The sequence below is a fragment of the Sorex fumeus genome, unplaced genomic scaffold (assembly GCF_029834395.1).
Source record: "Sorex fumeus unplaced genomic scaffold, SorFum_2.1 ptg000018l, whole genome shotgun sequence".
Lineage (NCBI taxonomy): Eukaryota > Metazoa > Chordata > Mammalia > Eulipotyphla > Soricidae > Sorex > Sorex fumeus.
The window spans coordinates 30,097,722-30,124,238 of NW_026606075.1; the positions used below are offsets into that span (position 1 = coordinate 30,097,722).

The 26,517-nt window shown below is 46.2% G+C and overlaps 1 protein-coding gene and 1 pseudogene across 1 annotated transcript; both read right to left on the minus strand.

Moving 5' to 3' along the window:
• Positions 1-441: 441 nt before the first annotated feature.
• NAIP (NLR family apoptosis inhibitory protein) lies at positions 442-26,517 on the minus strand. Its single transcript, XM_056112418.1, has 14 exons — positions 25,959-26,517; positions 24,728-24,827; positions 21,598-21,679; positions 20,092-20,143; positions 19,048-19,167; positions 17,608-17,704; positions 15,844-15,925; positions 13,004-13,061; positions 9,985-12,090; positions 8,837-9,004; positions 6,986-7,138; positions 4,965-5,051; positions 4,054-4,218; positions 442-806 (listed from the first exon to the last, which is right to left on the minus strand). Exons 1-14 carry the CDS (start codon positions 26,515-26,517, stop codon positions 442-444), a joined length of 4,194 nt encoding a protein of 1,397 aa, XP_055968393.1.
• On the minus strand, positions 7,422-8,120 carry LOC130021801 (40S ribosomal protein S6-like; annotated as a pseudogene).

Here is a 26,517-nt window from a genome sequence, read left to right on the forward strand (position 1 = left end):
CAGTTGCCAGCACCCCATACGGTCCCCTGAGCACCAGCAGGAGTAATTCCTGAGTGCAGAGTCAGGAGTTACCCCCGAGCACTGCTGGGTGTGGCCCAAAAAAAAACCCAGAAAATAAAAAGAATTTGTCTACAGATGAAAGCAAAGTACTGAGGCAAAGAGTCATAATGTAAAACTCTCTTAACTCTATTAACTGATGATCCAAGATGAGAGAACAAAACCTCAGGGCTGGCATAGGAGCAGACCTATCCAGTCCGGAACCAGAGTCTTGTTTTCTTCCTTGGAGTCTTGTCTATCTCTTTCGACACACTCCCCATCCTTACTTGGTAGACTTGATGGGTCCCCTCAGACTCTGTAAGGCAGATAGATACTCCAAGTCTCAGTAGTATTCCTCCAGGCATGGTAAACACTTTCTTGATTCCTTTTTTTTTTTTGCTAAATCTATTCCTTAATGATCGGAGAGAACGGTAGCACCCATTTCTGGTGCAGAGTTAAGTATTTCATTTGCGGGTGTCTTTCCTTCATGGCATTAAGCAGTGCCGTGTCTTCCGCATCCAGGAGCCAACTTCCCATGGCAAGACTGGTGAGGCTTTGCAGGCGGGATATACACTGACTCAGGGACTTGACTGTTGTGGCTTGAGCTCTGATGCAGGTTATGAAATGCCTAGAAATATTCAACTCTCGCAAATTTGGCAGGTTATCCAGTGCTTGAAAGAAATTTCTATATCCTTCCTCTGTAATCTTATCATTCATGGAAAGATCTAAGTTCTCAAGTTTCTGAAAACCTCCATTGATGGCTACTTTAGCTGTAAAATCAAAATGCGCATGAAATCAGTCATCAGGATTTCTTTGTTTTTTGTTTTGGGCCACAAGGCGGTGCTCAGAGCTTATTCCTGGCCCAAGGGACAATATGGGATGCCAGGGATCACACCCAGTCAGCTGCATGCAAGGCAAGCGCCTTACCTGCTATACTGTATCACTCTGGAATCGTCAAGATTTCTAATTCAGGTATGGTAAACTGGGTTCTTTGAACCAACCTTCTTTCCCACCACCACCAAAAGTAGAAAATGGGGGCTAGACAGAGTACAGCAGGAAATACACTTGCCTTGCATGCAGCTGACCATGGTTCAATCTCTGGTACCACAGAATCCCCACAACCCTGCCAGTCGTAATCCCTGAGCATAGAAGCCAGGAGGAAGGCTTGAACATCATCAGGTGTGGCTCAAAAAAACAAAATTTGGAGTTGAAGAGACAATGCAGCAGGAAGGGCACTGCCTTACACGTGGCTGACCCAGGTTCAATCCCTGGCACCCCGTATGGTTTTCCAAGTGCTGCCAGGAGTAACTCCTGAGCGTTAAGTGTGGCCCAAAAACAAAAGCAGAAAATACCAATGTATTTTTAAATAGCTTCTAGATTTCCAGAATAACATCAACAGGCAGCTATAGTTGTTTTTGTGAGGAAGAATAAATTACCTAACACAGTTAAAGAACAAGAAAATGGGCTGGAGCGATAGTACAGTGGGTAGGGCGTTTGCCTTGCAAGCAGCCGACCCAGGTTCAATTCCCAGCATACCATATGGTCCCCTGAACACCGCCAGGAGAAATTCCTGAGTACATCGCCATGTGTGACCCAAAAAGAAAAGAAAAAGAAAACAATATTTTTATGACATGGGCTGAAGATGAAGCACCCTGGAAACCTGAGACCTCTGCTGACTGCATTAGGAGGGCCAGTGGAGATCTGAGCAGCGCTGGGTGAAGGCGGGCAGAAAAGGACTTGCAGAGGTGCCCTCCATGAGAGAACTGAGAAGGTGGGCTTAGGTCTCACTCAGCCAAAGACTGCATGTGGGAGGAAGCATGACAGAAGGACCAAATGGAGACTCAGACCGCTAGGCGAAGTGGAAAGCAGAGAACCTGAGGTGCTCCAGACGGACCAGGACCCAGCAAGGAAGGCAACAGAGAACATGCTGATTCTCAACCAGGTCTTCTTCCCTGATGGCGTTCCCCACACGCCCCATCCCCCCACCCCCGCCCAGATGCTCCAAGGGGGCTTAAAGGTAAAAACTGTATAAATGGGCCATGGCTTGAACCTAGGGAGACAACCAGTAAGAGGGGGCACAAAAAGAAAAGGAGGTTGGAAGGGGTCTATAGTTGGAGAAAGTTGAGACACACTGACCTAGATGACGACTCCCCCAAAGGCAGTGCACGTCAGGCAAAGCCAGTACCTCTCCCATACCCTGAGACTGCAGCTAGGCTTCTACCTCATTTCAGAACTAGGTGATTTAGGAAAAAAGATCAGTGGGAACACAGTGACAATAGTATAGTGGGTAAGGCACTTGCCTTGCATGCAGCTGACCCGATTCTATCCTAGACGCCCCACATGTTTCCCCTCACACTGCCAAGAGTGATTCCTAAGTGGCACAAAAACTCTGGATGAAAAAAAAAACTGGATGTGTGTGTGTGTGTGTGTGTGTGTGTGTGTGTGTGACTCCAGGTGCTATTCCTGAGCACAATCCTGAAACAGCTACATGAGCTGCACAAAATCAGATACTCACGCATAGTCCTCATCGTGCTGAAGACATAAGTACAAGAATTAACAGGTGACAACCAGTCAAAAGGATCCCCTAGAACTCACCACCCCTATAATCTAGATGACCCTTCAGCGTGACCATAGGGAGGCTGTTTAACAAGATGAAACGAAAAAACAGACTTCAAAGGAAAAGTATGAGAGCCAGCTTGAGAAAACTTCACCCAGAAACTATTGAACTGCAGAGCATGGGAGGTGAGCTAAAAGCTCAAGACAGAGGGACAGATGGCCTCTGTCACATGACAAGCCAGCAAATAAACCAGCGTGCTCAAGGTAAATGTGAGAAACCAAAAAAGAACCAAAGATGGAGAAAAATCAGAGTGAAAAGAAGTGAAGAAAGAGCCAGGGAACCATGAGATGTCTGTAAGAGGAACAATATCTGAATTATCAAAGACCTCAGGGGAACAGATTATGAAGAACTTGGTTTAAGGTATTATAGACTTTCCTAATTTGAGGATTGAGACCCTCAGATCTGAGCTCAAAGAATTCCTTTATGATAGAATAAATCCAAGTACAAAAAACTCCAAGACAACTGAAATAACAAAATCCAGACTAGAGAGATAGTACAGCAGGTAGGGCATTTTCCTTGCACGCAGCTGACCCAGGTTTGATCCCTGGCATCCCATATGGTCCCCTGAGCACCGCCAGTAATAATTCCTGAGTGCAGAGCCAGGAGGAAGCCCTGAGCACCATATGCTGAGGCCCAAAACCAAAAATCATAAAATTCATTGCACGTATGCTTGTGTGTGTTTTCAGTAACTATAACAATCTTCATTTTATTTTTTTAATTTATTTCTGTTTTTTAATTTTTGCTTTTTGGGTTATACCCGGCAATGCTCTGGGGTCACCCCTGGCTCTGCACTCAGGAATTACTCCTGGCGGTGTTTGGAGAACCATATAGTATGCCAGGGATTAAACCCAGGTTGGCTGCATGCAAGGCAAATGTCCTACCTACTGTATTACCTCTCTGGCCCAACAGTCTTCATTTTAAAGGATTGCTTAAAACTATAAAGGACTTTTTGGGGTTGGAGTGATAGTACAGTGGGTAGGGCATTTGCCTTGCACACGGCCGACCTGGGTTCGATCCCTGGCATCCCATATGGTTCCCCAGCACCGCCAGGAGTAATTCCTGAGTGCAGAGCCAGGAGTAACCCCTGAGCATCGCTGGGTGTGGCCCAAAAAGCAAAAAACTATAAAGGACTATTTAAACCTGGAGGTATGTGGTCAGGTATGTGAAACATCAAGAACATAGACTTGAGCACCTGATCATCTCAGATCCCCTCCACCCTGAAATCTAACCAGAAGAAACTCAAACCTGCTAGATGCAAAGGTGAGTGAGTTAAGTATTTTTCAAGAGGCAGATGCTCTTATGAAAACATTGCAGCAAAAAGACTGAGTAATGCTGGATGACTTTCATACAAACTGAAACAACTTACCTGGAGGTAGATCTCCCTGAGGGTAAACACTCACCAATTTCCATCAGGCTGTCATCATTCAAACTCCGGGAAAACGAGAACACTCGAAGATACTGAAGATGCTGACATTGCTGGATGATCAGCTTGGCTACCCGGTGAATCCCTTCACCAGCAGGAAGGAACAGTTCTTCCAAGTCACTAAGAGAACCTAAAGCATGGGCTATCAGGAGACCAAAAGACAAGCCAAAAAAGAATTTTCTACGTTGTCAAATAGTGGTACTCAAGGCCCTCAATAATGCACAGGGACAGCAAGATAGGACAGCTGGGAGAGCACTGGCCTTGCACACAGCCAGCCTGGATTTGATTCCTGTACCACCTAAGGTACCCCAAGCCCACCAGGAGTAATTCCTGAGCTGCTAGGTATGGCCACAAAACAAAATAAAAAGTCATGTACAGCTTAGGATGTTTCATATAGTATTAGACTCAAATTTCTAAAACTGCTTCTCATGACTCCATGATGGGATTGAATAACTGAATGTAAGGTTTTGAAAAAATCTGCAATAAAAGGTTTTTGAATGTATATAACAGGGGCCAGAGAGGTAGTACCACAGGTCGGTAGGGTGTTTGCCTTGCACGCGCCAATCCTCTTTTGATCTTTGTTTGACCCCGGTACCCCTCTATGGTCCTTGGAGCACTGCCAGGAATGATCCCTGGGTGCAGAACCAGGCTGAGCATTGCCACATGTGGCCAAAAACAAACCAAAAAAACACAACAAGAACAAGAAAGTCATTCTAACAATATTGTGTTGAATGAGATGAAGCACTGGAAAATAAAATTCGTGCAGCACTGGCAGTTCCTCCGATGAACCAGGGCAGTTAATCAATTCAACCATATTGCACGCAGCTAGTGCAAAAAGAAGCACTGGAGGGGGCAATCAGGAGTTAGCTCACCATTTTGCAAACATACCAAATATTTCTGATGTTTCCATGTCAGGAAATTCTTGGTGCCTAATATTTAGAATCTTCAAAGAAGCAAAATTCTGCAAAGTGGTAACTATAAGGAAGAATAAAAATTTCGTTTTGTCAGCTACCAAACACTAGAGCTTTTAAAGACTTTACAAAAATTTTATTTCTGTATTTTGGTTTTTGGTCCGCACCTAGCGATACTCAAGGGTTATACCTGGCTATGCACTCAGGAATTACTCCTGGCAGTGTTCTGAGGACTATATGGGATTCCGGGGATGGAACCAGGGTCAGCCGGCATGAAAGACGGATGCTTTACCAGCAATACTACCTCTCTCTCTAAAAAGTTATCTTTAAAGTGATAGAAACTTATTTAGTGATTCAGATAAAACTGCTTAGTAGGATTAAACAGATACATTTTGAGGCTATATCCATCAATCCTCAGGAGCTACTCCCAGCTTTGTGTTTGGGGATCATTCCTGACACTTTGGGGGGTATGCAGAGCCAGGGATTGAACCTGATCCTCCTGCATGCAAAACATGTGGTCCAGTCCATTGAGCCATCTTTCCCGCCCAATAAATAATCCTGATACCCAAAACTGTTTAGAGGCTGATGTACAGATAACCCAGGTCCAGTCCGGTACTTCAGTCCCCCAAGCCTGTTACAAATAATCCTTGGGCACAGAGCCAGGAGGTAGCCCTAAGCACTCTCTGGGTATGGCCCAATTCCGCCCCCCCCCCAAATTAAAATTAAAAAAACATTTAAACTGGGGCCAGAGGGATAGTACAGTGGATGGGGCACTTGCCTTGCATGGCTGACCTAGGTTCCATCCCCAGTACCACATATGATCCCTGAGCCTGCCAGGAAGAATTCCTGAGTGCAGAGCCATGGAAAAGCCCTGAGCACTGCCAAGTATGGGCACGCCACACCCCGGAAAGAAAACTAAGCTTAAACATCTAGATACGCCTTATTATTTGATCATTTAAGATCAAGGATGTAGAGCTGAAGAGAGCTCAGTGCTTTCTTGGGGGAATCCTGGGTTCAAGTCCCAGTACTGCATGGTTGTCTGAGCAAAAAGCAGAAGTAGCCCCTAGGGACTGCCAAGTGTGACCCTGAAAAAAAGCAAGCACCAAGAAAAAGTCATATTTATCACAATGTTTTTATGTTTTAACATCATGCTGTTTTGTTTTGTCTGGGGGCTTCTTCTGGCAGAGCTCAGGATTTGCTCCTGACTCTGCATTTGGGGATTTCTCCTGGTGGGGCTCAGGGGACCATATGTGGCACCAGGAATCGAACGCAGGTCAGCCTATTTGTTGCAAGGCAAGCACGCTACCCACTGTACTGTGGCTCTGGCCCCATCAGTTGCATTTTTTAAAGTTGACTATTTTGGAGCTGGAGCCATAGTACAGTAAATAGGGTGCTTATTTTGCATGCAGTCCACCCAGATTCAACCCCCAGCATCCCATATGGTTCCCCAAGCACTGCCAGGAATAATTTCTGAATGCAGAGCCAGGAGTAATCTCTTAAGCATCACTGGGTATGACCCCAAAACAGAATAAAACAGAACAAAGTTTACTGTCTTAATCCTTGGATTCTCACTGCAGAACTGAGGTCACCAGACGAGAATTGTAGAGTGGGAACAAATGGTGTGAGGGGTCTAGTGGATGGTGTGAAGGGTTTATGCTACTTTGGTTGTGGGTGTGGGATATTTAGCAAACATTTAGAGAGATGTGCACCTGTTCTCCTAAAATACAGTGTTGTAAACCAGAGAGATAGAATTAAGGTGCTTGCCTTGCACATGGCCAGCCCCAGTTTGATCTCTTACACCACATATGATCCCCTGAGTAAAACCTATAGTGATTCCTGAGCGCAGAGCCAGGAGTAAGCCCTGAGCACCACTGGATATGGCCTTGTCCAAATAAAATAAGATACTGAGTGGGGACTGTTTTTCATGTAAAAACTGATTTAAATTACTTTGTGACTATAAAGGCATCTTAACCTAAAAAATTACCAGCATTTTCTTACCAAATTGGACAGTGTTAAAGAATGGTCCGTAAAAATTAATTTCTTCAAGTTTCTTGCAGGAGGCCAGTGCTGACATGAGAGACTCAAAACTCAAAAATAAATTACATTGCAGATGGAAAACATGAAGGTTTGGAGAATTCTCAATTAATTTCACTGCAAAATACCAAAAAGTTCAGAAGTTAGAAAAGGTTGCAAATTTCTGCAGCATTAGTCATCTACTTAACTACTCTGTTTTAACAACGCTAAATTAGAATCCAGGCCAGGAATGAGGCCAATAGAGCCTTGGAACAAATTTGCAATGAAATAGTGAGCTGTGTGAACTGTTGAGCTGTTGGACACAGTCACTAACCCTGTCTCAAGGCCATGGGTTTTGGTTTGGTTTGGTTTGGTTTTTTAATGCCTAGTCTTATTTATTCATTACTCAGAAAACTCATTTTTAACTAGATTCAGACTTAGAGGTGGATGTTCTCGAAGAAGACAGCTTCAGACTCTTGGCAGTCTGCCCCTGGCATTTCTCCTTTGCCTCCTTCCTTCTCTTAGCCAACAGTTTGTATTCCCTGCATCCTTTTCATTGTTTTTCCTAGCACTGTTTCTTCAGTGCAATATACTGGCCTTTGTGTTGCAGGACATGTCAAGTAATAAGATGCTGAACTGGATGGTCCTAGGTTTCTTACCTTTATTTAGGGGCTTATTCACAACATACATCATCTTTAGAAACTGAGAAGATTGTGGATTTTACTAGTTCTTTTGGGCCATGGATACTGAGTACAGTAGTATCAGAGTCCAGGAATATCCTTCTCCCGGTTCTTTATAGTGACCGAGTTGAGAAGGCTCAAATTGGTATCCACAATGCAGCCACAAACAGATTTGCTCTTTTTTTCATGGGTCATCGGTGGTCTGTTACAGGAAGGCTCCAAACTCAGCAGCAGTCAGACCTGACTCTTAGTCAACCCCCAACTTCATGGGCAAACCTTGCTTATCAGTCTTGTCTCTGATCCGGACCTCATGACCCTTCCATTTTTCTTGAAACTTTGGTTGCTATCTGCTTCTCATATAAGGAATGATGTTTGTGTTCATGGCCAACTTCAGTGAATTTCTGGCAGCCAGTGGCTGTGTAAGACATGTTTGGCTTCATGTTCAGACAGCCCAGAGCCTCTTAGCCACCATCTCAAGATCAGTTTTCTCTTCACTTAATAAGGGCACCAAGGATCACCAAGGAGTGATCAGGTAGGGCACTTGCTTTACATGCAGACAACTCGAGTTTAATCCCTGGCATCCCATACAGTCAACCGAGCCAGCCAGGAGTGAGTGATCCCTGAGCACAGAGCCAGGAGTCAGACCTGAGCACCACTGGGTGTGGCAAAAAGGGAAAAAAAAAGTTGGGGACAGAGAGATAGTATATGGGTAAGATTCGTGCCCTGCATGCAGTCAATCCAGGTTCAATCTCTGGTACCCTCCATCTATTTAGGAATTGTTGGTGGTTAAAAGCTCAGATTTACAAGGTGGGAGGAAGAGAATTGGTGGAAGTAATGGGTGATCAGGCATCGGAGCTTTACTTACAGTGGTGATATGGATCAGTGGTCTCAATTTTCCCAATTATAAATGAGAATAATTATATCTTCATGGAGAATGAGAACAAGGATTAAATGAAGTAATAACAATACCATTCTTAGAACAACTTGCATGTAGCAGGGGTTCAATCATTTCAAAGAGCTCTCTTTTTTCAAATGAAGAATATTAATCCTACAATTTACCATGAATCCAAGCGACCTGCTCAGATCCAAAAAGCTTAACTCTTAATTTATTTGCCTCAAATCACGTAAAACCAAGTAGATCAAACATCACGCTCACCTAGTTTGGAAGTACTATGCTCAGCTGAAGTTTTGATCAATAGTTTCTCCATATGGTTAAGATTCAGAAAATTTTCAGGAATGACTGCAAAAACATCTTCTTTATCACCCAGATACACAGAGAGTTCTTTCAGGCACTGGAACTTGTCCAAATTAGTGAAGAGTTTCTCTAGAAAATAGTATATAGTTGTCATTAGTCCACAATTCCAAAGGGAAAAATTATTTGAAAATTTCATTTTCATTTATTAAGCTACTTTTCTATTTTCAAATAAAAGCACTCTGTGTCTTATAAAACTACTCATTTTTAAGAAGATACGGACAGGGGGATATTACTTTTTACAGAATTTACTGGGTTACTATAAGGAAAGCCATGTGTTATACTTTGGATTCACAAAAATAAGGTATTTCCTCAACAAATGATGCCAGGATAACTGTATTTCCACCTGCAAAAGAATGAAGTTAAATCTTTACTTTCGACTACTATATACACAACTCAAAATGGGTCAACAAACTAAATGTAGCCAGTTACATTAGGTTGTTAATTATCTGATTTTGTACAACTCTTAGATGAAAACAGAGGTAAATCTCATCAACGGCCATGATCCAGAGGCTCAGAAATTAAGCTACTGAAAGAGAGTGACATAGGCCTCACCCATGAGTGAATGTGCTGTATAATCATATTCTAAATTCCAGAATTCCTGGAGTGACCTCTCATACTCTACACCACTAATGTACCAAGCTTTGAGAGGCATGATTTGGGATTTGGGGTGGAAACATTCATAACATGGTGGTGGGATTGGTGTTTGAATACACTGTCCTACACTGTCCTCCCATTGTTCATCGATTTTGCTCGAGCGGGCCCAGTAACGTCTCCATTGTGAGACTTCTCGTTACTGTGTTTGGCATATTGAATACTCTCGGTAGCTTGCCAGGCTCTCCGAGAGGGGCGGAGGAATTGAACCCGGCTCTGCCGGGCTGGCTGCGTGCAAGGCAAACACCCTACCGCTGTGCTATCACTCCAGCCCCCTGGTGTTTGAATATTAAGTGTAATGAATTATTGTGAACAACTTTATAAAAAAAATTTTAAAAAGAAAAAAAAAGAATAAAGTAATGCACCAGAACAGTGATCCACAATACATTCCCGCCTACCGTGTCCCTGGGTTATTTCTGACACTTCAAGAGATTCCAGAGAGTGCAGACTCAGTAGCAATTCCCATTCTACCGTACTCAGCTCAAATTTCTCTATGGTGCACTTGGTGAACAAGGCCTGATACTGCTCAAGGGCTGGGCGGATGCTTTCAATAAAGCCCCCACTGTGTGCTAGGTGGAGCTCAATGTGCTGACAGGCAGAGAAAATGGTCATCAGAGCACTGAGCATCTCTGCATCCACAGCCCCCATGTCTCTCACACGGACTTCCAGAAGGGGGATCTTGTGTGGTTTTGGAGAAAGTTGCCAGTAACCAGAGCAGACGGCTGGTGGTGTGACGCGTTTACTATTCATATATTTTTGTATATCTGCCTCATTCTCAGCTACATTCTGCTCCCATTCTTCCACAGTCACAAAGGCAGGCACACAGTCCTGCTCTATTGAGGGTGCCTGGGATTTGTCAAAACATGTTTTCAACTTGGATAGATCTGGTTTGCGAAAACTTCCCTTTCCTTGTAGAAAGACCTCGACGCTCTTTAGCAGTGACAGGCTCTCGGGGTGGTCAGAGAAATACTGTAACTGAAGTAGGTCCAGAGGTAGGGTTCGCCCTTGAAGGAACTGCAGGAGGAATGGAGAGCAGGTGGCCACTGTGCCACTTTGATAAGCCACTTTGATGGCGAGAGTCAGTATATGTTTTGAGACTATGGAAAAGTAATACTGCGGAGAAAGCCACCACAGCATCCTTATCAGCTGTAAATTCTCTGACATTTCCGGGTGGTGCTTGAGGTACTCGTCATTTTCAGCTAGAGTCTCGCACAACTCTTGATTATCCAACAAGTGAAGCAAATGGGAGACAATGATTGGCCCCGCCTTGGAGGAGCAGTGGTAGCAGACGTACTTCAAAAAATTATTATAGGCCTCGAGAGTCATCATGGACGAGTTCATCTGTTTCAAATAATAAAGTCCCAGCTCTTGCTCCTCCTGTCTCTCTGAACCCAGGAGTGCCACCAACTGCATCCCAGCAAGAAATTCCTGGAGTGCAGGAGTTAGAAAATGATACACTGGCTTCAGTCTCTGAGCTGTGAATTTGCTCATCAGGCCCATGACTAGCTCGTCATTGTCACCAAGCCCGGCTTCGAGAAGGTCCTCATCGCTAAACTTAAAGCAAGAAGCAAAAAACCCTCTTAAGGCCAGCTCACCACAGGCAGAAACCACGGTTTTCAGTGCCGCTGTGTCTTTGTGCTTTCGGAAGAGACCCTCCATATAGGACTTGAAAGTCATCACCTCAAAGCACTCATCCAGGGGGTACTGGAACCAGTGAGTGCAGATCCCTTCGACGAAGAGGGGTGTTTTATTCATTTCCTGCAAAGTCTTATTCATAAAGAAGAAAAGTGAAAATTTCTCCACGTAGGGCAAATGGTCTGAAAAGACCCTCTTTAATATGAAGATTGTATGATAGAAAGGAAACACCCCAATCTCCAGTGTCGTATCCAGGTACCGGCGGAGATCCTTGGCCCTGTGGGTGCGGGCGGCGATCAACACGCAGCTCCTTGACAAGTGGTTTTTCTGGATCAACTTTTCTATGGCATGTGGCACGGCGCTCGTTTCTTTATAGTCATCCAAAAGGAACAGCACCTGATTCTTCAGCTGCTGGATGATGTGTGCCAGGCATGCTTCTGAGACAGATGCTCCTGCCTCTAAGAGCTGATCACCAAGCATGCTGGCCAGCCCCTGCTCCAGCCTGGCAGTGCCCAGGGAGAGATAGAAAACCAGCTGGAACCTGCTTAACAGAGGACAGCATCCCGATGCCCAGAGCAGGGCGATTTTCTTCAGGAAGACCGTCTTTCCACTCCCAGCTTCGCCTTCCACACACATGACCGAGTTCAAGTTGGCCAAGACCTCAGATAACACCACGGGCTCTTGACCGGGACTGCCGATCTGTTTGGAAGCAAGAGACAGGTCACAGCCGAGCAGCAGGTCAGTGGGCACCCCGGGAGAGACATCTAGCAGAGACAGGCGTCGAAAGCTGGCCTTGATGTAAGCCTCCCGCAGCTGCTCGCTCAGACGCTTTGCCTCCTGAAACCACTGGGCTTCACTTTGCACTGTCTCTGTGGAGAGAAGGGAGGCAATGTTACAAATACCGTCTTTGATTAAGATTCACCTGCTTATGGGGCCAGAGGGACACAGCGAGTAAGGTATTTGCCTTGCATGCAGCAGGCCCAGACTTAATCTCCAGCACCCCATATGCTCCCTCGAGCACCACCAGGAGTAATTCCAGGAGGCAGAGCCACGAGTAAGCCCTGAGCATTGCCAGATGTGGCCCCCAAACAAAACAAAACGAAAAAAACAAATACTCTCTCTTTTAAAACCCCCTGCTTTGGGGCCAGAGAGATAGTACAGAGAGTAGGGCATTTGCCTTGCACATGGCTGACCTGAGGTCCATTCCTGGCATCCCATAAGGTTCCCCTGAGCAACGCCAGGAGTGATTCCTGAGTGCAGAGCTATGAATAACCTCTGAATGTTGCCAGGTGTGTCCAAAAAAGAAATAAATAAACAAATTAAATTAAATAAAGCCCCCTGCTTCTTGGGCCTGAGTAATGTATGACGGGTTGGGTACTTGTCTTGCATGCAGACAACCTCACTCAATCCCCAGCACCTACACAGTCCCCCAAGCCCTGCCAGGAAGTGGCACTGAGCACAGAGCCAGGAGTAAGCCTTGAGTACAGCTGGGTGTGGCCAAAAATTAAACAAAAAATAGTTTCATTTTTATGGAGCTGGAGAGATAGTACAGGAGGTTAAGGCATTTGTCTGGCACACACCTGACCGTGATTCAGTTTTGGGCACTGCCTATGTTCCCCCAAGCATCACTAGGAATGTTCTCTGAACACAGGGCCAGAATTAAGTCCTGAGCAATACCAGGTGAGCCTCCCCTCAAGAAAACAAAATAAACAAATAATCCCCTGCCCAGAAATATGTGTACTCATATCTGTATACTCCCATGAGTGGCTTCAAAATCCTTACCTGGCAGGACAGCACTGGGTGCTACTAAATCTTCCCAGGGGCTCTCACGTGTGCTTTCCTTGGAGAAGAAAATTCTCTATGAATTCAGAATTCATGTGATAGGGTAGGACCTCCTGTAATAGATGGGAACTGACCATCTAAACATAGCCCACAATGAAAATACAATCTCGGAAGATAGCAACAAGCTGCAGAGATGCCTCCAGATCCTGCGCCAGGCTGAGTCTCATTCAGGACAACCTGGAGGGGGGTAAGTGAGTCCCCCCACCCACCGCAACAGAGCTCCAGCAGCCAAAAATCTCCAGAGCTCAATTGCTGCCATGCTATACACCGGCTTGGATGAGCCTCATCCATCCAATCTGTTGAATCTGCTGAAAAACTCAGGTATGAGGGTTTTGTGCCCAAAATCTCCAGGCTCACATGGTTCACATGGAATTGGGAATAGCTGACCTCCCCCTCATCTCCCTGTTCTCTTTGTTTTTTTAATTTTTTTAATGAATCACCGTGAGATACAGTTACAGATTTACAAACTTTGTGATTATATTTCAGTCATACAATGATTGAGTACCCATCCCTCTACCAGTGCCCATTCTCCACCACCAATGTTCCCAGTATCCTCCCACCACCCCACCCCATTCCCTCACCCCCGTCTCTGTGGCAGGCGCATTCCCTTTTACTATCTCTCTCCTTTTGGGTGTTATGGTTCGCAGTATGTGTACTAAGTGGCCATCATGTTCGGTCCATAGTCTACTTTCAGCATGCATCTCCCATCCTGCCATCTTCCTGTTCTTTCAGGAGCCTGGCAGTCACGCTCACAAACTGCCTCTGGTGACATATAAGCTCGTTAATGGCCATAACCCAGACACTCACAAATAAACATAGCCCAGACTTAGATACTGATGGAGAGAAGGAGAGCCACAAATTTGAAACAATGAAGGATCTGCCCACATCTGCAGTCACATGGCACCATTTGAAGGGCCAATCAAGCACTGACGATAGGCCAGGACATCAGATCCTTAGTATTTAGGGCAAGACAGTATCTAAGAACCATTTGGTGCAGTTTCTGACCTTAGCTGTTAATGGGTTTCATGTTACATACCTGGGAAGAAGGAAAGTTGTGTTTTACCCTTTAAAAATAGAGTCGGAAATAAATAAATAAATAAATAAATAAAATAAAAATAGAGTCAGAGGGGGCTGGAGTCATAGCACAGCAGGTAGGGTGTTTGCCTTGCACGCTGCCGACCTGGGTTTGAATCCCAGAATCCTATATGATCCCCTGAGCACCACTAGGAGTAATTCCTGAGTGCAAAGCCAGGAGTAACCCCTGAGCACTGCCGGGCATGACTCGAAAAGCAACAAAAACAAAAACAAACATAAAAATAGAGTCAGAGAGCTAGTATAGTAGGCAGGGTGCTCGCCTTTCTTGCAGGTGACCTAGGTTGGACCCCCAGCATCCTATTTTGTCCCCCAAGAACCACCAAGATCTAAGCACAGAACCAGGAGTAAGCCCTAAGCACAGCTAGGTATGGTCCCAAAAATCAAATCAAATCAAATCAAATAAATTTAAACATAAAATAAGTCATGGGGGCCCTAATGATAGTACATCGAGTAGGGCATTAGTCTTTCACGTAACTGACTCAGGTTCAATTCTCAACACCTCATATGATCCCCTGAGCATTGTCAGGAGTGATCCCTAAGCACAGAGCTGAAAGTAAACGCCAAGCACCACTAGATGTGGCCTAAAAAAAAAATACAAAAATTAAAATAAAAAAAAGTAAAATAAGCTACTTATGGGCTGGGGGTATGGTTTAAGGTGTAAAGCACATGACTTGAATATGTGGGACCCTAGGTCCTGGCATCAGTGGATAGTGCCTTCTCCATAACAACAAAGCTATTTACATCTTTTTCCCCTCTAATTTAATTTTTCAGCTCACACATGTCAAAAACACACGAAGTGAATAGCAAGTTACTTGATCTTCCTTTTGTGGAATGACAACTATCCTTACTGCACGGCCTCCACAAATGTATGTGTCCATTTTAAATAGAGTGGTTTTCCTGTCCCAGGGAACTCTGAGGGATTTCACAGATTAAAGTGGTCAACATAAACTCTTGTGTATTTTTTCCTGTTTTTTTTTTGGTTTGGGTGTTTACACTCAGTGATGCTCAGGGCTTACTCCTGACTCTGTGCTCAGGGATCACTCCTGGTGGCTTAGGGGACCATATGGGATGCCATGGATTAAACCTGAGCTGGCTACATACAAGTGCCCTACACAGTGTACTGCCACTGCAGTCCCGGGATCACTTGCCTTTGTAGCCAAAACATTGTCCCACCCTGAGAAAGTCTAGCCTGTCAGACCTTACCATCCTCCTAGTGAATGTTACAGATGCAATCCCAGCTGACACCATATTAACCAATTCTAAGTCTACAAGAATGTAGGCCCCAAGGTAAAGGGATTGATCCACATTCAGGGAGCTATGTAATTTTGTTTGCTTCTGGGCCACACCTCTCTATGCTCAGGGTTTACTCCTGGCCCTGCATTCTGGGATCACTCCTGGTGGGCTCAGAGGACCAAATGGATTCCTAGGGATTGAACCCAGGTCGGCCATGTGCAAGGCGAGTGCCCTACCTGTTGTGCTACTATATCTTCAGCCCTGAAGCTATACATTATGTCTAACTTGTTTATGATTGTATTCCCCATCCATACCTAGCACATGATAAGTGTTTAGTGGACATTTGTAGAATTTTTCTGCTTATTTATAATGAGAAATTTCTGTACAAAATCAATAACATGGTCACAGACTGTTAAAATGAACAAAATAAACAATGTTGTGTCACCCATTACCATGAATCCAGGAAGTTCTGCACTGCTCTGAATGTCTGGAATCATTTCTGCAGAGGACTTCATGTTTTGGAGAAACTGACAACTAAGCACAAGTTATAAAAATAGTTATGTTATAAAAAATTGTTGCATGCAATTTAGCACTGGCAATATGTATAATGTATATATATATATATATATATATATATATATATAGTTGTTTTGGATCACACACAGCGATGCTCAGGGGTTACTCCTGGCTCTGAACTTTAGGAATTAACTCCTGGCGGTGCTCAGGAGACCATATGGAATGCCGGGGATTGAACCCGGATCAGCCAATGTGCAAGACAAATGCCCTACCTGTTGTACTATCAATTATATTTTTTAAAACTCCGTTTTAGGGCTGGAGTTTTAGGGCTCAATAGTCTGATCACATTCTTTGCAGGTAGGAGACCTGGGTTCGATCCCTGGCACTGAGCTATCCATGGGTGTGACCCAAAGTCCAAACCAAAAAACAGTTTTAATGGTAATGTCTAAGAATAAAATAGACATTTTCTTTTTCTTTCTTTCCTTTTTGTTGGTGTTGCTTTGGGGCCACACCTGACAATGCTCAGGGTTTACTCCTGGCTCTATACTCAGGGGACCATATGCAGTGTTAAAGGCTGAACCAGGGATGGCCACATGCAAGGCAAACACTTGACCTTCTGTACTATATCTCTGGCCTGTAAAATTGGTGTTTTTCATGGATTCTGTTAGAGTTGTCATTTGAGGAGACATTTAGGTAGTGCCCTCTTGTAGTTTAGTATAGAAGATACAGTGATTGCCTCGCATGCAGCCAACCCTGGTTCAATCCTGTCACTTCATATAGGTCCCCAACCACCACCAAGAGTCACTCGTGAGCACAGGGCCAGGCAGGACAAGTCCCTGAGTATCACAGGGATGGACCAATGGATTTTAAAAAAGTCAATGATTTATACAACAATGGTAGAATAACCAGTGAATTTGGTGGCATGAGTTCATACTAACATATTCATTAAACAGTGGGAATGATCTTAACTATTAAATTAGGGGGGCTGGAAGACAGCTCCAGGGGGGCTGGATGACTTGAGAGAGATGCCTGGACGTCACAAGGTTGTGAGTTCAAACCTCAGTGCCACCCCATTCACGAGGTGATTAACACAGTCCTGCTGCTTGGAAGCCTGGCGAGAAAGGCTTGAACAATGCCTCAGTGACTAAAAGCACTGGCCCAACAAGCTCAGGACAGCAAGTTCAAGCCCCAGCTTTTTGGACAAAAATATGAAGGTGTAGAGCCTGCAAGCGCCCCAAAAGGTGAAATAGCAAGTACTTGTGGGGAAAGATGGAGGTGTGCAGGGAAGAGGGTAAGGACACTGGGTGAAGGACCTCAAAACTACTGAGGTAATCTAGGGCCATATGGATGAACAGCGGGTAAGGTGCTTGCCTTGCACACGGCCAACCCAGGTTCTATATCCAGCATTTCAGATGGTTCCTGGAGCACTGTCAGGAGTGACCCCTGAGTGCAGAGCCAGGAGTAAGTCCTGAACCTTACCAGGTGTGGCCCCTGCCCCCGCAAAAAGTATTTCTCTAACCCAACTGTAAATATGATGAGAATATAACCATAGAGGGAAGGTTGTTGAGGGCAGAAAATGACTCATTCTTCATCATGTAACCAGAGAAATGTGGCACAGATACCGAGAAGACAAAGTGAGGAAGAATATGAGGGCAAACTGTGAACAAGCCCCCAAACTCACAGACCTTCATTGCGCTCACCTGGGAAAGGAGTTGGCATGATCTTTTAATGGGTCAGCGCCTGCCTTCCCCAGGAAACAGCCTCCACAGGAGAAGCACTGGACCGTGTCATCAATACCTACAAGCAGGGGACAGGGTCAGCCCTGCGCACATACTCATCTGTTACCTGACGGAGTTAAAGTGACTAGGCCTTTATTTGCAAGACCAAGCCACAAACCATGTCTGGAGCAAGACAATGTTCTCCTTGGCTGATGGGGCGATGACAAACTCCACTGAACGCTCCCATACACATGGCCTTTGCTGAATAACTGCCCCTCTCCAACCCAACTCCAGGCAAGAGGTCAGCAAGTCAGAATGTCCAATGAGGCCCAATGAAGAGGAGAACTTAATTTTAGAGAACCTAATCAATTCCCTGCACTTAACATTTATTATGGCCCCCAAAGAGTCTGCTTAATGAATAAATCAGGAAAAAATATAGTTGAAGCTCAGGAGGAAAAAAAATAAAGTAAACAGAGCAACCCCTATGGGAGTTTATGAAGAATCCAGTGTCTATTATTGTATTATTGCATTTCATGAACTGTCCTCAGGTGTTAATATTTATTTTATTTTTCTTTTGGTTGGGGGCCACACCTACTGGTGCTCAAGACTTACTCCTGACTCAGTTCTCAGGGACGCTCATGGAACTCTTGGTGGTACTTGAGGGACCGTATGGGATGCTGGAGACCCGGGTCATCTGCATGCAATGCATGAACCTTAACCATAATACTATCTCTCTCGGACCCCAGGAGCTAATATTTCTTTGGAAGGAAATTAGTACTTAAATCTACCAAAGGATCAACTTAGAAATGGAGCGACCATTGTTTTTGTTTCAGTCTTGGGGCCTGTAGGCACTACAGAAATAGGCTAGATTCTCCCTTTATGTTTGACCAAAAATATGAAGTTATAGAGCCTGCAGGACCCTAAAAAAGGTGAAATGACCAGGATTTGTGGGGGGGGGAGAGAGATGGGAGTTTGCAAGGAAGAGGGTGAGGACATGGGGTGAGGGGGCCTCAAGGAAGGCTGGGAGAGAAGTAGGGGGAAAGGGCTGAACTCTGCCTCTCCAAACATTGTACTTCTGGTATCCTACTATATATTCCTACACCGCTCTATGTGTGCAGGGATATAAAGGCCATTTATGAGAGGAGAGAGGAGATGAGGTGGTGAGTGATATGTGGAAAATAAAATAATGACTGCGACAGAATATTCTTACTTCTTGCTAATCCTGACCTCATGGTTTCAAGTCAGAAGCTTTGCCACCTAAGGTAGAGTGAGGAAACAGGATTTATGATAAATCAAAGAAAAGTGATAGATGAAAAGAATGAAGATTTTTGAGTCTAGATGAATTACAATCCAGAACCATAAGGTGTATCTGGAGGTGGACTGGACAGCAAGGACAGGTCTGGGTTGAAGCGATGGGCTCACCTGTATAGAAGAGGCCTGCTCTGGCCAGAGCCATGGCTGCCTCGGGGGACACCTGGGACCATTCCTTAAATGTATCCTGCCGAAGTTCTTCATTGGCAAAGATGCTGTTGTTGCAATATGCTGGAAGAAAAGGTACTCTGTGAGACCAGCAAACTGATGCTGTAAGGATCCGAGCCTAAGCTATCCCTTTACATCTACAGACAGAATGAATATGTCACATTTGCTCTATGTTATTTTTTTTTCGGTGGGGGGGCACACTTGGCAGCGCTCAGGGATAACTGCTGGCTCTGTGCTCCGGGATCACTCCCAGTGGTGCTCGAGGGATCATATGGAGTGCTGGGGATTGAACCAGGTTAGTTACATGCCACTGCCTTAACCCCTGTACTATCTTTCCAGCCCCTGTATATGTTCTATTGTCTTGTTTTTTGTTTTGGGGTCACATCTGGTGGTACTACTCCTGGCTCTGCACTCAGGAATCAAATTACTCCTGGCGGTGCTATGGGATGCTGGGAATTAAACCTGGGTCAGCTGTGTGCAAAGCAAGACCCTACCCATTGAACTATCCCATCGGTCCTGGTATAAGTTCTTTAAAAAAAATGTTGTTTTGGGGCTATGCCTGGAGGTGATTAGCGCTTACTCCTGGGTCCACAGACCCAGTGCTCAGGAACCACTCCTGAGCGTGCTGGGGGACCATATGGATGCTGGAGATTCCTGTATGCCAGATTAAGTGTCTAACTTGCAGTACTATCTCTGTTCCCTCCCACCACAGTTCCCACCCATAATTTGTTGCACTATTAAATGAGAAAAAAATGGGGGCCAGAGTGATAGTACAATGGGTGGGAATTTATCTTGCATGCAGCCGACCCAGGTTTAATAGTGGCTTAAATATCACCAGGAGTGATAACTGAGTGAAGAGCTAGGAGTAACCCCTGAGAAATGTCTGAAAACAGACAGGGGGCGGGGGGATAGAGAGAGAGAGAGAGAGAGAGAGAGAGAGAGAGAGAGAGAGAGAGAGAGTTTTAGAAACAGGCTTAGGTTTTTTACCTGATGCCATAGGTAAATCTCTCCTGACCCAAGAATTCACAAAATGTGCTCCCTGAGGAAAAGAAAAATGTGTGTTATAAAGAGTTTAACTTATGAAATACATATCTAGAAATAAATATTAAAGCACCACCCCTCCTTCCTCCCCTCCCCCCCACACAAAGTGTTCACTGGACTGAGTGGTAGGATTACTGGAGAGTCACTCCTTTAATTATTTAGGGGGTGGGGGGCAGCACCTGGCAGTGCTCATGGTCATGGAGGTCAAACCTATGGGCCCCACAGGAAGCTTGCACTCAGGCCTTTGCAGACTCCTTTAGTTATTCTATCTCTCAGTGTTGGAATTGGGGTAGGATGGAGGTGTTGGCAATGATTTGCACACCTGGAAGTGTTCAGGACCTGTTCTGTGCTCAGGGATCATTCCTGGCAGGGGTTGGGAGACCATATGTGGTGCCAATGATTGAACCTGGGTCAGCTTCGTGAAAGCCCTTGGAATTATTTTCATGCACTGCAGATCTTTTACTAATACCCAGTAGGGGGCCTTGTGGAGTCACTTTCCTAGAAGTAGCACTGTAGCACTGTCCTCCCGTTGTTCATGGATTTGCTCGAGCATCGTCACCATCGTGAGACTTGTTGTTACTGTGTTTGGCATATCGAATACGTCACGGGTACCTTGCCAGGCTTTGCGGTGCTGGCGAGATACTCTCAGTAGTTTGCCAGGCTCTCTTAGAGGGGCGGAGAAATCGAACTCGGGTTGGCCAGGTTGGCTGCGTGCAAGGCAAACGCCCTACCCGCTACGCTATAGGCCGACCCACTTTCCTAGAAATGAGTGAGAATGAGTGAGAAGGTTTCCCCCTAGGAAGGAAGGACAGTCAGAGGTAGGGAGGTATGCAGTCAGAGGAGGTATGCATGATTCCTCTGATCCTTGCGCCCAGATTTCATACTTTGAAACACTCCTCTCCCATTTTGTCTGCTGGGTTCTTTGTGGTTGCTATTTTGGGGGCCAGCTTACACCTGAGATCAAACCTTAGGCCGGTCCCGCGCACAGCAAGCACCCCACCCACAATTCTCTCTCACGTCCCTCTGCTGGGTTCTGATCTTTGGACACACCATAGCTAGTGAACGCTTTGTTTCCAGCCCCTCTGGGCTGGAATTAGTCACCTTCCTCGAGGGAATTCATGACAGAGTGACCAGAGGCAGGCAGCAGCTGTGAGGTCACTGTGGGTCATGGTCAGGTCAGAAGATCTTTCCAGATACCCAGATGGAAAGGCAAAGGAAAGGAAACCTCAGAGGAAGGGAAGGCTTTGGGGAGATGAGACTGGGAAAAGCAGTCCCTGGAAAAGCAATTCTGAGGGCTCTAGTTTAGCAGTGGGTTGAAATTTTTTTCACTCGAACCAAGAGAGCAGTAGAATGAAAGGTGGGCTGGAAGAGTAGCGAATGAAGCCTTCCTCCTCCTTAAATCTCCGATGGCAGGAATCAAACTGAGAGAGAATATTTGGTGTGACAAATTACCGTGACACCAACAAATCCTTTGTAGCTTTGAATATATTGGACAATTTCCTCTGAGGATTTCATACTTCGAAGAAATTCACATCTGTAATAAGTAAACATAATTGAACATTAGCCTGATACTGTGATAGATACACAATGAACGTCTGTTAAACATATGGAATCACATAATGAAAACTGGAGAACGTTACTTCAAAGAGACTTTTAAAATGTATCCTAAACCTTGGGGAGTATCATTATTTTCATGTAATAATTATTTTATTTCTGTTATCAATAATGTGCAATAGTAGGGCTGGAGCGATAGCACAGAGGGTAGGGCGTTTGCCTTGCATGAGGCCAACCTGGGTTCGATTCCTCCACCCCTCTTGGAGAGCCTGGCAAGCTAGAGTATCTCACCTGCTCGGCAAAGCCTGGCAAGCCCCCCGTGATGTATTCGATATGCCAAAAACAGTAACAAGCCTCACAATCTGTTGTGAGACGCTACTGGTGCCCGCTTGAGCAAATCGATGAATAATGGGAGGACAGTGCTACAATGCTAGGGTGCAATAGTATAAAGTTAATCTCTAGGGCAAAGAGCACAATTGGCCGAATGCAGCTTTGTATGAGGGAGGGCTGGGTTCGATCACCACCTGGTCCCCCGACCACAGAGTCAGGAATTAACCCTGAGTTCTGCCAAGAGTGACCATAAACTAACATAAGATAAATTAAGTCCTTTCCACAGGAGAGAAGCCATATTTGCTTACTTATTTATTTCTGGTTTGGGGGCCACACCCAGCCATGCTCAAGTCTTACTCAGCTCTGCACTCAGAGGGCACTCCCGGCACCGGTTTGGGACACCGGTATGGAGTGTTGGGGACCAAATCCAGGTTAGCCATGTGCAAGGCAAGAGCCCTACCTGCTGAACTATCTCTTCAGCACAGAAAAGCCACTTTTTTTTCTTTTAGGGTCACACCTGGCTATTCCTGGCTCTGCACTCAGGAATTATTCCTGGTAATACATATGGGATGCCGGGGGTCAAACCAGGTTGGCCGTGTGCAAGGCAAACCCGCTGTACTATCTCTCCAGCCCCAGAGAGAAGTAATTTTTATTATTTATTTATTTATTTGTTTGTTTTTGGCTTTTTGGGCCACACCCGGCGTTGCTTAGGGTTACTCCTGCCTTTGCACGCCTAGTGGTGCTCGGGGACCACATGGGATGCTAGAGATCAGGCCAGGGTCGCTGAGTGCAAGGCAAAAGCCCTACCTGCTAGACTATCACGAGAAGCAATTTTTTAAAATAGCCCGTAGCACTGTCCTCCTGTTGTTCATTGATTTACTCTATTTTATAAAGTAGTTTACAATTTTCCGTTGCATTTAATATTTCCACCACCATTACACCTTCCAACCACCATACTTTGGGTGTTTCCATCCGGAATCCCAACCCCTACTCCAAAGCAGAACCGAAATAATATATTTTGCATTGTTTGTTGTGAAAAACCATTGACAATGCTACAAAAAAAGTATGCTTAGAGGAAAGAGGTTGTTGAGGATTGTTGTATTCCACCCAGGGGCCAGAAGAAATTTTTTATCTTGATTTCTTTTTCCTTTTTGGGTCACACCTGGCGATGCACAGGGGTTATTCCTGGCTCTGCACTCAGGAATTACCCCTGGCGGTGCTCAGGGGACCATACGTAGTGCTGGGGATCGAACCCAGGTCGGCCACTTGCAAGGCAAACACCATACCCACTGTATTAAGGGGCTCCAGCCCCTTAATCTTGATTTTTATTCTCCTGCCCCACCTCCCTTCCTTGTTGTGGATATTGTTAAGCCTTGGGGTCGGCTCTCACTCCGATCCGTGAGGGGTCACTGAGGCTCACACCCCGGGGACTGTGGTACTTGTGGTGCTGAGGAATGGCTGCTGTACTGCACATAAGGTCCCCAGACCCCACCTCTGGGGTCTGGGCTCACCCGCAGTGGCTCCAGGGACCCAACCGCAGAGCACCTAGACTAGTGCTTGGGGCTACGGCTCAGTGCTAGCTCTCACCTGACCTGGCAGGCCCGGGGTAGACTGCTGCCGCCACACACAGATGTGTGCTGCTCCTGAGGCCTGGAGGACCAGCCCAGGGTGGGGTGTGTGTGTGTGTATGTGTATGTGTGTGAATATCTGCCCTTAAAGCATATGGTTCCAAGTTCAAACCCCCGGTGTGCCACATGCTGAGTACAAAGCTGTCTAACTCCTGGGACTGCTGTGGGTGAATGCCATGAAAAGGGGTGCAGCCTCCAGCAAGCACCCAAACCCAAAAGATGGGGGCTGGAGCGATAGCACAGTGGGTAGGGCATTTGCCTTGCACACAGCCAACCTGGGTTCAACTCCCAGCATCCCATATGATTCCCTGAGCCCCGCCAGGAATGATTCCTGTGTGCAGAGCCAGGAGTGACCCCTGAGCATTGCCAGGTGTGACCCAAAAAGAAAAAAAAAACCCTAAAGTTGTGTGAGCCCCGTGGCCCGGAAACACAGGTCCTTGGGAGCATATGTGAGCATGACAGGCGGGCACTGGGAGGCCCTGGTCTGGCCATGAGGGTAAGGGAAGCCTGGCAGGAGAGGGGACCACAACCCCTTACATGTGAAGTCTTTGCTTGAACAGGCAAAGATCAAAACCAAGTATTCTACTTTGGAAAGCTCAATTCTCTCTCTCTCTCTCTCTCTCTCTCTCTCTCTCTCTCTCTCTCTCTCTCTCTCTCTCTTGCTTTTTGGGTGACACCCAGTGATGCACAGGAGTTACTCCTGGCTCATGCACTCAGGAATTACTCCTGGCAGTGCTCAAGGGACCATATGGGATGCTATGAATTGAACCCAGGTTGGCCGCATGCAAGGCAAACACCCTACCCACTGTACTATTGCTCCAGCCTCTCTCTCTCTCTATTTTTTAAAGTAATAATTATGGGTCCAGAGCAATAGTATAGTGAGGAGGTCTCTTGCCTTGCATGCAACTGGATTCAATCCCCTGGCATCCCATATGGTCCCCCAAGCCCACCAGGAGTAATTCCTGAGTCCAGGGCCAGGAGTAACCCCTGAGCATCACCAGGTATGGCCCCCAAACCAAAAAATAACAAAAAAGTAACAATCACAAGTAAAAAGCCACTTCTTGACTTACCTGGGGAACCATTTGGCATGTTCCTTCCAAGGATCATCTCCTTCTTCCCAGTTTCCCAAACATCCACCGCAGGAGAAGCAGCACACAGTGTCCCTCCTCCCTGCATGAGAGGCAAGTGTGGGAGCGGCCACACAGACCCCCATGGGAGACCCAGAGCCCACTGCCTGTAGGCCTTTCCCCACAGCCACATCACCCCAGGAAACCACTTTTGGGGATTCCTACCCCACCCACCATTGGCTGCTTCTCAGAACCCATGATTGCTCTCTGTGCTGAGAGCCTGGAAGCCCAGCCCCGCTGGGTCTGGCCCTGGTATCGGGAATGATGAGTACAGCCTGGCCGTGTCTGGGCAGGAGTGAGCAGGAACCTCCCTGAGACAGCTGGCAGAGGGAACCACAACAAAGCTGGTGCTATAACTGGGGGAGTGAGGGAAAGGGTGTTGATTATTTGGGGTGGGGGAAGTCATTCCCAGGAGTGTTGGTTGTTGCAACCCAGGTTCGATTCCCAGCATTCCATATGGTGCCCAGAGCACTGCCAGGAGTAATTCCTGAGTGCATGAGCCAGGAGTAACCCCTGTGCATCACCAGGTGTGACCCAAAAAAAGAAAAAAAAAAAGGAGTGCTGGTTGCTACTCCCAGCTCAGTGCTGGAGGGTGGGGGGTGGAATCAGCTATGACAGCGCTTAGAGGACCATGCTGTGTTGGGCTTCTAACCCTGGTCTCCTGCACACAATGTACTCCAAGCTATTGTGCTACCTCTCCCACAGGGAAAGAAACTTGTGTGTGTGTGTGTGTGTGTGTGTGTGTGTGTGTGTGTGTGTGTGAATAAACGCGTGTGTGTGCATGTGTGGCAAATTAATATGCTCCTCTAAACATACAATAAAGCCAAAGTAAAATGACTAAAGTTGAGTTTTGTTTGTTTGGGGGCCACACCTGGTTGGTGATGCTCAGAGGTTACTCCTGGCTCTGCACTCAGAATCATCCCTGTCAGTTCTCAAGAGACCATATGGGTTGCTGGGGATCAAACCTGGGTTTCCCTCGTGCAAGGCAAGCGCCCTACCCACTGCACCTCCAGTAAAATTAATTAAATGGGCCTTCTCCCTAATCAGCACATTAAGACAAAGAAGGAAAGGAAGTTACAAACTGTTGAATGTGTGTGTGTGTGTGTGGGGGGGAGGCGGGGAATGTGGAACTTATGTTAAAGTTGGAAAAATGCTCCGGAAACATTTCAATTACCTGTGAAGACAAATCCAGCAGCCGAGAGGTCCCGCGGGGAGACCCCTTGGACATAAAAGGGCCAGTCCTGGAAGGAGGCCAGCCTGGCCCGCTCCTCCCGGTACCCTGCTCGCTCCCCTCCCTGTGGTTGCTCCAGCCTCTGCACCCTCACGTCATACTTGGCAATGTTCCCCACGTCTCTGCCCAAAAGGAACGCACAGTCTGGATGGAGCTTCTGGTGGTCTTCGAGGGGGGACCTCCAGAAACTGGAGTGGAAGAGGATTAAGCTACAGCAGAAGCACTGCACGGCGGAATGTTCGGCCTTGATGTAGTAAAAGCCCACGGCTGCCAGCTCCTGGGGTACCCAGTTACTGCAGGATGTGTAGGTCTCAAAAGTCTTCAGCCTCCGCGCCTCGCTTCGCATCTGGGCGTTGAAGCCCTTTCGCATCTTGGCCCGTGCCTTCTCCTCCTCTGCCACCATTTCCTTCACAAACTCAGTCATATCTCGGCCCAGGAGGTCAGACACGTGCTGGATTGTTGTGTCATCCACCTGGAAAATGCTCTGCTCCGGGGAGGCCAT

Bases quoted from the DNA above. Each gene is read 5' to 3' on its own strand.
- NAIP (XM_056112418.1), bottom strand. From the start codon at position 26,517: ATGGCCTCCCCGGAGCAGAGCATTTTCCAGGTGGATGACACAACAATC. The intron at 13,062-15,843 runs GTAATGGGTGAC...TTCTTCTCCAAG, and splicing joins CAGAACTTCCTGGATTCATG to GAAAGCACACGTGAGAGCCC. The intron at 7,139-8,836 runs GTGAGCGTGATG...GGTATTTTGCAG, and splicing joins GCATAGTACTTCCAAACTAG to TGAAATTAATTGAGAATTCT.